The sequence below is a fragment of the Prionailurus viverrinus genome, chromosome B4 (assembly GCF_022837055.1).
Source record: "Prionailurus viverrinus isolate Anna chromosome B4, UM_Priviv_1.0, whole genome shotgun sequence".
In the NCBI taxonomy this organism is placed as follows: Eukaryota; Metazoa; Chordata; class Mammalia; order Carnivora; family Felidae; genus Prionailurus; species Prionailurus viverrinus.
This window is the reverse complement of record NC_062567.1, coordinates 100,993,935-101,011,052: the sequence shown is the minus strand read 5'-3', so window position 1 is coordinate 101,011,052 and position 17,118 is coordinate 100,993,935. Positions and strand designations below refer to the sequence as shown.

The 17,118-nt window shown below is 34.4% G+C and overlaps 1 protein-coding gene and 1 pseudogene across 1 annotated transcript in view; both read right to left on the bottom strand.

The window, feature by feature from the left end:
• The window catches only part of PTPRQ (protein tyrosine phosphatase receptor type Q), a 204,133-nt gene that overhangs the window by 60,503 nt on the left and 126,512 nt on the right, over positions 1 to 17,118 (bottom strand). The window contains exons 26-30 of the mRNA XM_047867339.1: positions 15,923 to 16,044; positions 10,111 to 10,297; positions 6,139 to 6,383; positions 3,623 to 3,689; positions 8 to 166 (exon numbers count right to left, since the gene is read on the bottom strand). Of these exons, the coding sequence (XP_047723295.1) occupies positions 8 to 166; positions 3,623 to 3,689; positions 6,139 to 6,383; positions 10,111 to 10,297; positions 15,923 to 16,044 (780 nt within the window). The remainder of the gene's footprint in view (positions 1 to 7; positions 167 to 3,622; positions 3,690 to 6,138; positions 6,384 to 10,110; positions 10,298 to 15,922; positions 16,045 to 17,118) is intronic.
• LOC125171421 (uncharacterized) lies at positions 15,424 to 15,524 on the bottom strand (annotated as a pseudogene).

Here is a 17,118-nt window from a genome sequence, read left to right as displayed (position 1 = left end):
TTGATACCTCCTGCTTCTGTTACAAGCACTTGCACATTTTTGATAGGTCCATGATCATCATTGTAGTAACATATTGGCATTCTGATTGTAATTGTTGTTGAAGTCACAAGCAATTTTCCTGTGGCATCATAAATAGGGGTTGGTTTGGTTTTCGGTCGTGCTGGAGCTTTAAACAAAGAAGAAATATCACTGCAATTGATTTTTTGTTTCTGAAGAGGAGAAAGAAAATTTAAATTCTCATTTCATGCAGGTGATTTACAGATAAAATGATGACAAACACAAATAACAAATGAAACAGAGTTTTGTTTGAATACAACAGATGTTTAGCAATTATTATCTCCTGATGGTTTAATGATATACTTCAGACTTGCTTGAGATAATGGGACTCGGGTGTGATTTTCAGGCATCTGACTCCTCTTCACATATTAACAAAAATTCAAATTATATATGCTCTCAATCATATAATTTTTATAATTGGATTAAATCATACTAATATTTTAGTGGGCTCTTCTTTTATTTCCTTTAGCTGATTCATCAATTTCTATTCTAGTCATGCCAGCATCTCTCCCAGGTTATCCACACCAAACATATGGCTGATATCCTCCCATATTTTTCTCCATGTTCACATAACCATATAAAATACATAAAGTCATAGATAATGGATTCTTTCTTATATATTATGTATTCTATATTATGTATTATAATCACTCCACATGTGGCTTTTTTCACTTAAATATGTCTTATATAAGTCTTCTCAAGTCACCAAGTATGGAGCTAACTCATTCTTTTTAATGTTGCATATCATACTGTGACAACATCATATTTATTCAATCGTTTATCTAATAACGGGAATTCACTTTTCCTTCAGGTTTTGAACATTTGTTGCAATGACCAGACTTATATTTAGCCTTATTTACTGATCCTTTTATTTCCATGGAATAGATTTCTAAGAATAGAATTTCTGGAACACAAGATATGAATATTTCTAACTTTAAAAGATATTGCCAGAATAATTTCCAAAAGTGCCATGATAATTTATACTTTATCACCAATGCATACAAATATCTCCCAAATCAGTATTTGTAGGAGCACTTCTTGTTTCAATTCATCTCATAGCTATATGTGTATACCAGCTGTTTGAGCACAGCAAGTTGCTTATTCAAACTTCAATTTCCATATTTATTAATTTTTAAAGCCTCTAAATTATGCCATAAAATTGGCAATATCATTTCCATTTTATTAATGAGGAAATTACCTTATGTCACATGGCTATAAAAGGTAAATATCAAGATTTGAATCAAATCTTTTTGGCTTGATCCTTTACCTCACTCCTCTTAGATATAACGACTATTATAATATTAGATGTGTAAGAAGTTTATTGGAGGAAATATCCATGAAGAATCAAGGAACAGTAAACAGGAGTAGATGGCAAGGGCCTTTAGACAACAGATCACAGGTCTAGTACCTGCGTATGAGAAGAAGAAATGAAGGGTTCAGCAGCAAGAGCCTCAGGTTTTGGGGTGAGAAACTCTCAGCCAGGCTACTGGGGAGTCCCTAAGAAAAGGTTTCTAGTTAAAGGAATCTGGCATTAGACATGGCTATCCAACTTGATATTATTTGTCAAATGCAAATTTAATGAGACTACTATTTTTTAACTTTATTTAAATCCAAGTTAGTTAACATATAGTGTAATAGTAGTTGCAGGAGTAGAAGTTAGTGATTCATCACTTACATATAACACCCAGTGCTCATTCCAACAAGTGGAGACTGTTATTATTTCATCATTTCATGTCACCACTACCAATCATGCATATTACTAGGAAAAAATATTTATCTAGCTCCCCACCATGGCCACCAGTACTCACATATTTTCTTTAGACAACTGATCATGAGTCTATCTGTTCTAAGGAGTGGAAAGTCAGTTCATCCCTCACCCCGGGATGAACAAAACAACAGAGAGAGGAAGCTCTGCTAAAGAATTAATATAATGAGCCTATTGTTACCTGCATACTTACCTGTCTGCTACTAAATAACAAAAAGAAACTAAGATGGTATGACATATTTCTTTTATGAAGTCATTTTGTAAAATAGCCGAGGTTTTTGAAGACTCTACGTATTAGTACATTCCAAGTACGTAGTATGTCATTAAAAGCAAATCTTAATACTTTTAAATAATATTACAATTATATAAACTACCATTGATTAAAAGATAAACTTTACCAGCTTCACCTTATAGTGAATATTTCTTATTCTTAATAGAACTAGTTTCCAGGAACTGTCCTAAGGGTTTTTCAAAGATTATCTCTTTTAATCTTCACAACGATTTGTGAGGTAGGCCCCAGCATTATCTGCATTTGACAGGCTTGTAGAGGTTAAGATACTTGCCTTAAGTGAAGCAGATATCAAGTGGCCAATCAAGGATTCAGTCTCAGCAGTTCGATCCTAGACTCAGTCTAGCGCTAGAACATTTAATCACTGTGCTCTGGTGTCCTTACCAAAGACTAAGAAAAGTTACTTTTTGCTTCAGAAAGAGAAGCATTCTACTAAAGGTCCATACACTTCAGTTTTTATCTCTCTGCAGGTTTTATTACAGACGCTTTGAGAGATGGCATATTTGCACATATGTTTTCAGTCTGGAAGAGAAAGTATCCTGAATGCCTGAATAGCTCTAAAATCCTCTTAATCTTTTTTGGCTTTCATGGATTGATTTGTGTGGGGCAGGGAGCCTCCAAATTTTAGTTATATTTTCTATAAACAATACCTGTCATAGTAATGAATTGATAGATTTACTTTATAGTCAGAAACATAAAGTTCAATATATGGTAGTTCAGTAAACGCCATTTGATTAACTGAAAATAATTTTACTTTCAAGATAAAGATCAGTCAAGGAATTTAATTAAAACTAGTCTAAGTCTAGTTATGGGTAATTGAACAATGAATTTTCAATAATATTAAGAACATAAACTAACAGACTATAAAATTTGCCTCAGAAAACATTAAATTTAGAGGGAAAGAAATAGAAGATGAATAGCAGGTGGGCACTCTCTTTATTTAAGGTGATAATTTACATTATTATTTATACATTTTAAGTATAGCTTTAATAAGCAGTGTTTATTACTTAATGTATTCTTATTACTGCATATGCATCATTTACTGAATTTTTAATGTTTATTTATTTATAGTGTGGAGCCTGACACAGGGCTTGATACCACAAACTGTGAGATTGTGACCTGAGCTGAAATCAAGAGTCAGATGCTTAAGGGACTGAACCACCCAGGCACCCACATGTGCATCATTTAAAAGCTTGACTACATTCTTAACACTAATTACAGAATTTAATTATAATTACTCTTTTATTAAGACCATAAGAGACTCTTAAATACAGAGAACAAACTGAGGGCTGCTGGCAAGGTGTTGGGTGGAGGGATGGGCTAAATGGGGGATGGGCATTAGGGAGGGCACTTGTTGGGATGAGCATTGAGTGTTATGTAAGTGATGAATCACTAAATTCTATTACTGGAATCATTATTACATTATATGTTAACTAACTTGGATTTAAATTTAAAAAATTATTTTTTAAAAAGACAACAGTATTTCACAGGAAGACAGCTCATGTATGTACCTTTAATGTCCATGGTTATTCTCATCTGAACATTTGGCCCTGCGCCAGCGCTATTGATCGCATAAACCTAAAGGAGAGAACCATCTTGTTACTACTTTTATTATTGTCATATGTAATTTTAAAATGTTTCCATTTTTAAAAACAACTGCATATAGTCTATTAATTATACTTTTCTTGCACTTACTCAAATGAATACAATATGTATAGGAAGAATGTTAATAATAAAGTAGTTCTTAAAACTGATTTTACAGTACTAAGTCCTGAGAACAGAGGCTGAGTGACCTAAACAGCCCTGTCCTAGTGACCAGGAAAGGATGTGGCTTCAATGTGAACCTGTAGGAGGAATAGACACAGAAAAGCCACTACGTCTATACTCCTTCATCTACTCTAACATCTGCTCCTTCTCTCTGTAGCTAGGTAACTCTGGCTTCCTTTAAATCCATATTCAAGACCCTCTTTTTTTTCCCTTCTCTGAGATGAAATCCTATTCCTTCAACCTTCTTGTTTTCCTGTATTAAATCATCCCTCTGAAAGTTGGCCTTTATGCCCTTCTTCACCCCTGCCCCAAAGTGTCCGACGCTGTAACCTGCATAATGTAGCATATACACATAAAACATTCTTGTTTGTATAGACAGAGGGTGATTCACACAAATGTGAATCCTTTCAATTAACTTTATTCTTAGGACGCTGTAGATACAGAATTTTCTTTTATTCACTTTATTTTGTTCTATAAAACAAAGACTCTATTCTTGCCCAAGTTCATTGACAAACACAATCCAAGTTTATTGGAACTTATTAACTTGTTTTCTAAATTAGTGTCCCCCTTCTACACTAGAGATACTTTGGGAATGTTTTTATTGAATTAAAACCATAATAATGTATACGATGCGGTAGATATGACAAATAAGCCAAGCCTAGACAATGTGGTTAAAAAATATCTAAAGGAGACCTTTATTGAAGTTGCAAATTTAAGAAAAGAAGTATTAAAAATGAAAAGTGATATTATGGTGCACATCACTATTTTTGCTTCTTTATGGCATAACCTAACATTCAAGTGAGATACTAAATGAAAAGTTGGGCAACACTACTCAAATTGCATTGTACAAAGAAGTCATTTGTAAACCTGTTGAATGAAGAGATGCAGGTTTGATTCACTAGGTCGAGACAGAGGTGTACATTATACATTTCTAATAAATTCCTAGGAGTTGAGGATGCTATAAATTGCATTGTCTGAACAGAGAATTTTTTATTGCTCTTTAAATTATGAATTAATTGTACTTTGTTTCATTTCAATTTTTTCTCTTATTCACAAAGGCAAAACTGATGGAGCACTTGCTACTTCCCATAACTATAAATTTAATCCTTACCAAAGCCCTAAAAAGAAGTCATTATTCCTATTACTGCTTTTTTCTTTCTTTCTTTTTTTGTTTCAAGTTTTTATTTAAATTCCTGTTAGTTAACACATAGTGTAATATTAGTTTCAAGAGTAGAATTTACTGTTTTCTTTCTTTCTTTCTTTCTTTCTTTCTTTCTTTCTTTCTTTCTTTCTTTCTTTCTTTCTTTTTTAGGTAAGAAAACTGAGGTACAGAGTTGAAGCAACTGCCCAGAAACAAACTGCAGAATCAGGATGTGAACCCAGATCAGTTCATTCTCTTAACCACCCTCCCTCTAACAGATCTTTCACAGTAGTGGTTCATTTAATGGGATATACAACAAGAACCCTAGCAGCACAGTGAGTGAAGGAAGAAATGAAGATATGCAGATATATAGATACAATATACACAGAGAAAAACATACGTATGAATATAAATTATTAATAACAGTATTCTGATGATTACACAATAATCATAAACAAGTGGTAGGAAAAGTAGTTTGCTAAGCCACCTGAAGGTTTAGCGTGAACACTATCTTTATTAAAAGATGATATTCAGAACCATATAATTCTATTTGAAAATTTCAAGAGATGCCACAAAAATACATTTTTGAAATAAATTATGTGTATGTTTCTGTTTGTATGTATATAAACATACACCTATATATTCTAAAATGGATAATTTAGAATTAGGATGTAAAATACTTAGCTTTAGTAATTGTTACATGAAATGCACGTGAATTTCAAACATGTAGTTACATCTGCCCTTTGCCTTTGAAATTTGCTTTTCCGTTTTCCATTTATAAGCACACATTGACAGCTTTCCTTTAGGTAGAATTATCTCTTTGCATATCACTGCTCTCTTACTTTTAACATGCCTTTTCTTTCTCCTTTATTTCTGGATTTCTACTATTGTTGTAGAAACTTTTTTGTTATCTACATGTTTTCACAGTACTTGCTGTATTATAATAGGAAATAAGCAGTTTCATTTCTCTGCATATTATTTTCTGTTGGCATGTCTCACACAATCCTACAACAAGATACAAGAAATCTAGTGTATACATAAGCTTCAGTGTTTTTGAATGGTGAGTTTGTAAACTGACTTTGTAAAATAGGTAAATAATTAAAAGCTATGAATGCTTACACTGATATTGTATGTATGTCCACCTTTTAGTCCTTCTAACATTGCAATGACAGATGTGTCAGTTTTCTGGATAATACTGAGGTTGTGAATCTGGACAGCAGTAGGATCATCTTCCCGGTAAACCAAAGCTTGGTATACTTGGATATTTCCATTGGGTTGAGAAGGAGGAAGAAATGTTAACTGAAATTTTGTAACTTCGTCTGGTATCTTCCAAAATGTCATATTGTTAGGTGGATCGTTGGGGACTAAAATAAAATATTAAGCAGTTAAGTTTTTAAAATTGTGCCCTTCTTTTTAATCTACATAAACAAATTATTTGCTTAGATTTCTGTTTATAAACTATGTTACACAAACTTTTAAAACTATATATATTATGGAAACAAGCAAAATGGCTGATACACAGCAGAATCATCAACATCTATACGTCACAGGAATCATAATGGTGATCCAGTTAGTTGGGTCATTTATTTATTTTGACTTTTACATGTATTTATTTTTATATAGAAGGCAATTTATGTGACTTTTTGTACTTCTTATTTAAATATAACATAGACTCACAGGAAGTTGCAAAAAATGGGACATATAGTCCCCTGGAACATTCCCCCAGCTTTTTCCAGTGGTGACAACTTACCTAACTGTAGTTTAATATCAAACCTGGATATTGACATTGGTACAGGACTCTTAATTAGACTACAGATCATATTCAGATTTCACCATTTTTTCATGCTTTCATAAATGTGTGTGCAGTTCTGTGCAATTTCATTCCATGTATACATTCCTGCAATCATCACCAGAAATAAGGTACAGAACTATTCCAGCACCATAAAGAAACTTCCCCCTGGTCTCCCTTGTATTTACACTCCATGCATCCCCACAACACTAACCATTGTCCTCCAGAGTTCTGTCCTTTTAAAAAAATAACAGAATAATGATTGAGGTCCATCAAAGTTGTTGTATGTATCAATGGTTCACTCTTTTTTTTTCTTTTATTTTTTTATTACTGAGTAGTGTTTCATTTTGTGGATACATCAAAGTTTATTTAATCACAGAAAAACATTTGGGTTGTTTCCAGTTTTTGTTATTACTAATAAACCTGCTATTAACATTCATTTACAGGTGTTTGTGTGAGCATACATTTTTAATTCTCTGTGATAACTGCCCAAGAGTATGATTGCTAGGTAATGTGCTCTAAGTACCTGTTTGGGGTTTTTTTTTCAACGTTTTTTATTTTATTTTTGGGACAGAGAGAGACAGAGCATGAACGGGGGAGGGGCAGAGAGAGAAGGAGACACAGAATCGGAAACAGGCTCCAGGCTCTGAGCCATCAGCCCAGAGCCCGATGCGGGGCTCGAACTCACGGACCGCGAGATTGTGACCTGGCTGAAGTCGGACGCTTAACCGACTGCGCCACCCAGGCGCCCCTGTATTGGTTTTATAAAAGGTTGCCAAACTATTTTTCAGTGTGGCTGTACCCTCTTTCATTCCCAGTCTCAATGAAGGGGAGAACCAGTCTCTTTGCATCTTTGCCAGAATTTGGCACCATCACCCTTTTTTATTTTTATTTTTTATTTTTTGTTTAAATTTTTAAAAATGTTTTATTTATTTTTGAGACAGGAAGAGACAGAGCATGAACAGGGGAGGGTCAGAGAGAGGGAGACACAGAATCTGAAGCAGGCTCCAGGCTCTGAGCTGTCAGCACAGAGCCCGACGTGGGGCTCAAACCCACGGACCGTGAGATCATGACCTGAGCCGAAGTCGGACAGTCAACTGACTGAGCCACCCAGGCGCCCCATCCATCACCCTTTTTTAAATTACTATTTTATCTGTTGTAGTAGATGCACAGCGATAGCTCATTATGGTCCTAATTTGCATTTCCTTAATAGCTAGTGGTGTTGAAAATCTATCTTATCGTGAGTTTAGTTGCCTACTCTATCTCCTTTGTTGTGAAATGTCTCTTCATGTCTTTTGCCAATTTATAATTGGACCTCTTTTAAGTGTTGAGTTTTGAGAGTTCTTTATATATTTTAGATATTCCATTTTATTTGTGATAAAAATTAGCCTAACATATAGCAGCTAAGTATCAGTAAACTATCATGAAAGAAAATGATACACGTGAAGATAAAATCAATTTATGAATAAAGTAATTAGTTCTTGCTGCATAATTAGTGTGCTTTATACAAGTGACTGATTGCATGAATTATCTACTTTGACCAAATTGAAATGGACATATCTTCCATACTAAGTGAAGGAATTCCTATGAAGAAGGCTGTTAATACTTGACTGTCAATAGTTCAGATGCTTAAGCTTTATTATCTTTATTTATTACTAATCATCTGGCAAATATCTCTATAGATAGTGCCCTGTAGCAGGCAAAAAAACAAGTCAATACATAATAGTGAGGAAAAAAAGAGAAACAGATAAACATGTTATAGTGCCAAATATCACACTTTAAGTGGAAAAATGCATAACTAAAGTAAAAATTAAATCAGCTCAAGACTTATTTTCACATTTGCTTGTATACATTTATATGATATAAAAATATTTTAATAAGAGACTTCTCTAAAAATCAGATCAGTTTTAAGGTTGGATAAGTGAAATAATTCTCTGAATGTTGGAAAGAATTTCTTATTCTCCAAATATCTTTTATTTTACACCTCAAATTCTACTCTTAGAGGTTTAGTAGTAATTTATTAAACTACAAAATTTGGGGGAGAGATAGCACATTAAGATCTGACAATCAGTGCTGTATGGTATGAGTGGGAATACATTCAGCAACATCCTTTCTCACAGGTAGGATGAGGGAGAAGTGTAAAAGTATCATAAAAAATAGATATCTGGAATATATGTGGCAGCAAAATGGAAACATGAAATTTTAGGTGCTGAGGATAAGATGTTATCTTTTAATGTAGAACCATAATTTTTTTTTTAATTTTTTTTTTCAACGTTTATTTATTTTTCGGACAGAGAGAGACAGAGCATGAACGGGGGAGGGGCAGAGAGAGAGAGGGAGACACAGAATCGGAAACAGGCTCCAGGCTCCGAGCCATCAGCCCAGAGCCTGACGCGGGGCTCGAACTCACGGACCGCGAGATCGTGACCTGGCTGAAGTCGGACGCTTAACCGACTGCGCCACCCAGGCGCCCCGGAACCATAATTTTATAGACAATAGAGTATATAACACAATGAAAAGACTAGCTAAAAAACATTTTTTACCTCCTATACTTACCTTATAGATAGCAACAAAAAAACTATAGCAACACATCCCTTCATGTGCTCTTTCCAAAGATATATCTGGTGGCAAAGAACATCAGGAGTCTGAAGGAGGACAGGGCAAGCAAGTTCTGGGAAGCTGACTTTCCACACTTAATTCCTATTGGTTATAATCTTATTCATTCAGACCCTGTTTGGAGGAACTTGAGGAAATCTGTATGATCTGTATGGATTCTGACATTTATTAAATAGGTTATATAATAAAACATGTCATTTGATTAGGTGAAGAAAACAGATATGGTAAGCATGACCTGGATTCTAATTTTGAATTCCAGATACATAATGATAGAGTATTATCACTTTCATGTGCATTTAAGTCATGGACAGAAATAATTAATGGACAGAATTTTACATGAAGCATTAGTGGCCATAGACTGTTGGAAAATAGGCAAGGTAACTCAATTTCTGAAATATTTAGTGTTTAAATAAGTATAAAAAGTAGAATCCAGTACATTATCATGAGCTAATTTGTTTGTATTTCCAAGAACTGATTATTCTCCACAACTCCAGTATGCCTAAAAAACGTAAACAGAAAACTTCACTTTTGTCAATTACAGTGGATCACTCAATTTTATATTTTGTATTTCATACACGTTAAAAATTTCTTGTGACACGTATCCTTTTTTAGGGGGTGGTGTGAGAAACTCTAAGAAACACACTTAAATCTGTCCATTTTTAGCAATGATGGAAAACATGCCTCACCTGATTCTAAAGTAGTAACAATCACTTCAGCACTTGACTTTCCTTCTACATATGCAGCACTTATGTTTCCAGTGAATGCTGTGATTACCACAGAATACCTTGTGAATATTTTCAAATCTTTAATTTCTATGGTCTTATTTTCTTCATTTGATTTGATGAAGGAAATATTAAATTCATCACTATCTACCTATAGGAAAAAATAGCTAGTAATTAAAGGAAGCAGCACTTAAGATCCAAATCACCAAACATAATAATAAAAAGCTACATGTGGTATATTTATCTAGCCAAGATTTAAATTATTTTTTCTTACAGTCAGATTGTCCCGGGAAATCTAAAATACTACTTTAACAGTTTCCTTATAAGCAATTATTTCAACAATTGAAAGTAGAAGGAAAAAAAATCAACCAACCACAAGTAATCAACCCCTCCAGTGAACGAGTAAGTATCATCTTGTGTCAATGAAACTCCACTTTCTACTTTAATGTCTTATAGGAGAAAGAATATACGCTTTGGTAATCAACCATTAAGGGCTTAAATTCCAATTTGGTCACGTAATAGTTCCTGTAGCATTTGACAAGTCACTTATGTTTTCTGTGTCTTACTTTCTCTGTATGTAAAACTGGAGTACTAACATCTATTTAAACTGTTGTGTTGTGGTTTAAAAAAATAGATCTGAAGTAGCTGGCGCAGAGATTTTGATGTTTCTTTTGACCATGACCTACAAAAAAGGAAACACAGGGGTACCTGGGTGGCTCAGGCGGTTAAGCATTCGACTTCAGCTCAGGACATGATCTCACAGTTTGTGGGTTCGAGTCCCGTGTTGGGCTCTGTGCTGACAGCTCAGAGCCTAGAACCTGCTTCAGATTCTGTGTACACATACACACTTCTTTATCACTTAAAAAAATTTTTGAGAAATACAACTTCTTTCTGAAATGCAGTTGATATTTTCTGCTCTTTTAAATTTTATTCCAGTTCATTTAAAAAATTTTAGTCATGATGGCAGTTTGAAAAATTCCCATCTAGGACTATGCATGGCACTGGATAAGGACTCAGTTAATTGCGGTTGTTATAATTATTAGATGTGCAAAAATGAGCATCCTTAGGAGTATTAAATATAGTTGTATAGCGTGCTCAAACATACTATGTCTTTGATGGAGAATCTGGCCTAATCACTGCAGGGATTAAACATAGCTAAAATTTTTAGCATTAAAAAGAAGGGCCTTTCAGGGGTGCCTGGGTGGCTCAGTCAGTTAGCCCATGACCTGGGCTCAGGTCATGATCTCACAGTTTGTGAGTTTGAGCCCTGCATTGGGCTCTGTGCTGACAGCTCAGAGCCTGGAGCCTGCTTCAGATTCTGTGTCTCCCTCTCTCTCTGCTCCTCCCCCACTCATGCTCTGTCTCTCTCTCTCTCAAAAATAAATAAACGTTAAAAAAAATTTTAAAAAGGGCCTTTCCTGAAATGAACATCAGAAAATTTGAAATCCTATAATACATCCTACTCTCAGGTATCTTAATTGAAGCACTTAAAACCAGACTGTGCACACTGTTCCCATTACTAGGTTCATTTTCAACTTGACCCTCCCTTGTAACTTTGAAAGGTTTTTGTTCAAAATATTCTTCAAATGCTCTTTTCTAAGAGATTTTTAACTTAAAGAAGATGTTACTATGAGGGATGTAGAAAAAGGCTAATAAATAATATGTGTATTGCAAAGTCAAATAGATTGTTCCCACCTCAGACAGAGATTTGAAGTAAGATGACTCACGTCTCTAAAGTGGCAGAAAACAAGTCAGCATAGCAATACCATTGATCAAGTGCATGTACTCACTGGTAGAAAGTGTGTATGATTTAGTTAGCTGTTAATATTTAAACATCACATAAAAATCTTTCCTTAAGACTAGGCTTATATTCATGCTGGGTAACAATTATCTAGAGATGACTTATAGTTGACTTCTGTAATGGGACGTAAGTGTCCAATTCATCACTGCCTCATCCAGTTGGCTTCATTTTGACTGCTCACTTATGTTGCTTGGCTGACCACTATACCTATCTGAACTCTGATTTTATAGAGTTGAGGTGAATTTCTCAAGATTCCATAGTTATTTAGTAGCTGAGATAGGATTTCCTTCCAAGTCTTTCAAGAATGTGGAACTCTCTACTACTACACCGGGCCTGATCATATAAAAGTAAAATTACACTATTCCAATGTCTTCCATTAAAACAGTGGATAACAATATTGAGGTAAAAATATGACATAATATGATTGTGATCTACTGTATCTTAAAAAGATACAGATACAACTTAAAAAGATACAGATACAGATCTACTCTATCTTAAATTCACTATCTTTCTTCACTAAACCTATCCTTTGTTATTGTTAATCATTACTTATCCACTTACTTGAGACTGAAACCTCAGACCTTGTTGATTCATTGTTCTCTTTCTATCAATTCCAAGCTTGTTTGCTCATATTATATTGGATCATCAATTATTATTATGAAATGTGTCCCATCATTTTTGCAGTGTGGCAGTTTTATAAGCAATGCCAGTTATTATTTGGTTCTATTTTCTTTCTTCTTCCTGCCCCATTTGCACCCTTCCCTACCTGCTACACCTCTATTCATTCCACAACCAATTTAACCTGCTCCTGAAGTCTCTTCTGTGTTGTATGACCCTCATAATAAGAACTTTAATTACTTTGCTAGTGTATATTTAGAAAAAAATTACATACTTTATACTCTGTAATTGGAGTGTAACTAGCTGTTAATACTCTGGTGTCTCACACCCTAGTGTGAGCTACTTGAGAGCGGAACTTTATGTTTTGCATCCTTATTTTGATGAAAACAAAACAAAACAAAAAATGTTTGTTATTTTGAAAAAATAAAGGGAACAATGAACAAAGGACTATAAAATGCATTAATTTCCAGTAGTATCACCCAGGGTGATATCTGTACCATAAATCTTTAAGATTGTCAATTTTTGCTTAATTTAAGTCTCCTAGGAAAAGGGTCTTATGTCTCTGTGGCTAGTACTTGGCAAAGGCCAGGCTATAGCCCTAGTCCTAAATTCAATGATACGTGTTCTTCCCTGGTGTAGAAGCCAATGATTTTTGAAGATAGATAATTATATATCCATGAAATGAGCTGCAGATAAGCTCGAAAAAGACAGTGACCACATGAAACTTGTTCACTTACACATAATCCAGCACTGAGCACAATGCTGGAATGTTGGATGTATTTAAAAGTATGTGTTGAATGAAAGAAAGAAAGAAGGAACTAAATGCTTAGTTCCAAGAATCCCAGGGAAACTATGAAGTGCCAGGATCTGTTTGAATACTTGCTCTTTTTGACTCAAAAGGTTTAGATGAGCATATATTTCAAGCTGGCAAATTTTATTTGCTACTTGATGGTTTTTCCTTCCTCCTGTCACACCATTATCTGCTGGTTTTAGCCAGGTCTTAACTATTGGAGAATTTATAATTTCTGTGCCTCAATTCCCCTTTATGCAAAATGAAGACAACATATTTACATCAAAATGTTAGCAAAGGAAAGGTAATGCTGTGTAACTGATATAAAAATAAGCAGTTATAACGTTATACATTCTTCTCTCTTTCTCTTGCTCATTTTTCATCTCAATAAGAATGCTAAGAGAATGAAGTTATGAATCACTTTTTTAAAAAATGTTTTAATTTCCCTTCCTTTAAGCACAATCAAAAGAGAATTGTTTTCACGAAAATAGCTATCTTTTATTTGACCGAACACTGTGTTATCATTTTATAATTTGCTTTTAATACATAGTCCCAAAGCATTTGTCATACATGCTTATTACTTTTGGCTAATTATGAACTAAAAGTCTTCACAAATAATGTTCTACAAAGGAAATCCCTTAAATTTTCTTTTAATCATGACAGGTCTTTTGAGATAGAAGCACTTCCATTTTAGAAATAATATAAAGACATAAGAAAAGTATAAAAGTTAAACAAAAGATAGGTAAAGATAGGCAAGAAAGGGGTAGAATTGCCCATAAATTACCCGACTTAATGCATTAGATGTCACCAGAAGAGAGGTCATCAGGTCCAGTGAAACCAAAGCAGGATGCTAACACAGTTTTTCCAATCCTCATCCTAGCTAAAACTCTGCATTATTTACATTGTTGATCATCCTATTTTAAGAGAAAGGCTTGACTCTCATTCTTGGGTTTCCTTCTGTCTAGACGGCTACTCTAGTCTGGTGACTTCAGTGACCTCTTATTTAAACGTTTGTATTCCCCAGATTCGATCTTCAGATTAGCTGTTACAGAAGAGGTTCTTACTACATGTTCCATATTTAATCTCATCTCTTCCTATCATTTCAACTATCATACCAACACCTCCCAAATCTCCAAATTCAGGTTTCCTCTCCTGAGCTCCAGATTGATATATAATACTGCTAATACTGTCTTCATCTGAAGGTCTCCCAGGCATCACAAACTTAGGGCATATAATACTGAATTCATTCCTTTCCTCTAAAAATTTCTTTCTCTTCACAGTTTTCCAAATAATATATCTTAAAATCATCCTCAATTATTCTTTTCACTCACCAACCACTGATTTTTTTTTTTGCCAGATCCTGTAGATTTAAATTATTTTTCATTCTGTTGCCTCACTACATTTCCTTTGTCCTTATCTTTTCTTACCCAGTTACTCTAATAACTTCTTGTCCCCTTGCCTAATTTTGTACTAAGATTGGTCTATCCTCTGCAGTGCAACCATGCTGATCCTATAAAATAGACATCTATATCCCAACACTGCTTTAATTCCTCAACTGACACTCCACTGGCCTTATCATAAAACCAAAACTCTGTTACATGTTATACAGTCTGCCTCCTGATCTAGCTTCTTTTCTCAGCCCTTTTCTTGAATGCTTTCACCAGGGATTCCTGAACCACTGCTTTTTCTTGAGTCTTACTTTTCACACTTTTATTACCATTCCTTTTTATGGTCTGCTTCAAGTATTTTTCAAAATTAAGCTCTGATGTTACCTTATTTGGGAGCTATTTCTCTTAATGTCTTCTCCCTTTTTGTATTGTGAGGTGTTTTTCACTGTATTTAAAAAAAATTTTTTATTCTTTATTATTTATTTTTGAGAGAGAGAGAGAGAGTATGAGCAGAAAAGGGGCAGAGAGAGAGGGAGACACAGAATCCGAAGCAGGCTCCAGCTCTGAGCTGGTAGCACAGAGCCCGATGTGGGGCTCGAACCCACGAACCATGAGATCATGACCTGAGCCAAAGTTGGACGCTTAACCGACTGACCCACCCAGACGCCCCTGTATTTTTTTTTAATATGGAACGCTTCATAAATTTGCATGTCACTCTTGCAAAAGGGCCCTGCTAATTTTCTGCATCATTACAATTTTAGTGCATACGCTGCTGAAGCAAGTATGTTTTCACTGTATTTTAAACCAATGTATTATTAATTTAATGACTGTTTATATACATCATCTATAGCCAGAGGATAAACATAATGCTAATCATTCTAATCATACTTTATGTACACTTTTGGATCCTTACTATGTGTCTGACGATGTTTAAAGTTCTTTATGCATATTTTCTAATATAGTCCTGACAAAAATCTTTGCACCCTGGGTACCATTATTAATCTTTATTTTACAGATGTGTATAGTGAAGTACACACAGGGTGTTTGCCTAGGTATATGCTTCAGTATGCGTTTAGGGTCTAACAGAGCTAGAATTACAATTCAAATAGTCTGATGCCAAAATGTATATTCCTAATCATTCTTTATACCGCCTTTTGCAGAAGGTAAGACATGCCTTACCGATTTGACATCAATCAGATAGAATGTTGGTCCAGTAATGGTAGCAGGTTCACTCCAGCTGATGTTGATGCTAAAAGGTGATGTTGCTACCACATACACATTTTCAGGAGGACCATCTGGAGCTATAGAAATAGAAAATCAATTACCCTGAGACATGTGAGTTAGTATTTGCTACAATAATAGAAAAGGCCAGGAAAAAAGGATAGTTTTAATGAATTAATTATACATTATTTTGTAGTTCACAGCATGTTAAAGGCGTTGGCAAATTGAAAGAAGTAATTTCTTGCAATATAATTACTATACATAAACTTCCACGTGAGAGATAAATGATCATAAATATATGATTTTTGAACTCAAAACAATACTTTGACATGTAAGTCTTACTATTGCAAAATAAATCTTTTCGAATAAAAGTTTTTATTTAAAAATAGATTGCTTAAGAATATCGTTTTAGGAAAACCTGCAGAAACATGTTTGGCTACAGAAAAGTGAAACTGGCACAAGGGAATTATATTTAAAATTGGGTTGCTTTTATTGTTTTCACTGAGGGAGAAACATAGGAAATAGGTTATACCAATGATATTATCACAAATGTAAACATTTCCTGCATTCATTATGATTCCAAACAAATTCTTTAATTTGTTCTATTTGTATTACCGTTGCTTTTTTTTTAATCACGAGTGCAAAACAAGAGATAATATTTTAAGGTACTGACTACCGAAAACCCTTGTATAAATTTTCAGTTTGCGAAACCGCTAGGAACTAGGAGGGTTAAGAAGGATTTAAGTCGCACTTGATGGGACATGCGTTGAACTAGGCACACTGTTGTGCGTATCTCTGGCCTCCTACGGCCTCTTGTCAATTCTTAGCACATTAAATGTTGGGAGATAAGTATTTCACAGTATTTCTGATTTTTAAATCCACAGGAGCAAACATTACTGAACAAATATTATTCCACAGATCCTGAGAAGGTATAAAAGAAGAAGTTAAAACATACGTTTCCTCGAATAACTTATAAGAGCAAAACTGTGTGTTATCTTGGTCAAACAACAAAATTTCTGGACCTCAGTTTCCTCTTCAGATGCATATTTCACAGCGTTGTAAAAGAACCATGAAGTCAAAATGTGTGAAAGTGGCCAGTTAGTTTACTATTTGGCCCATCATTGTCAATTAGTACAATGTATTATAATAAAGGG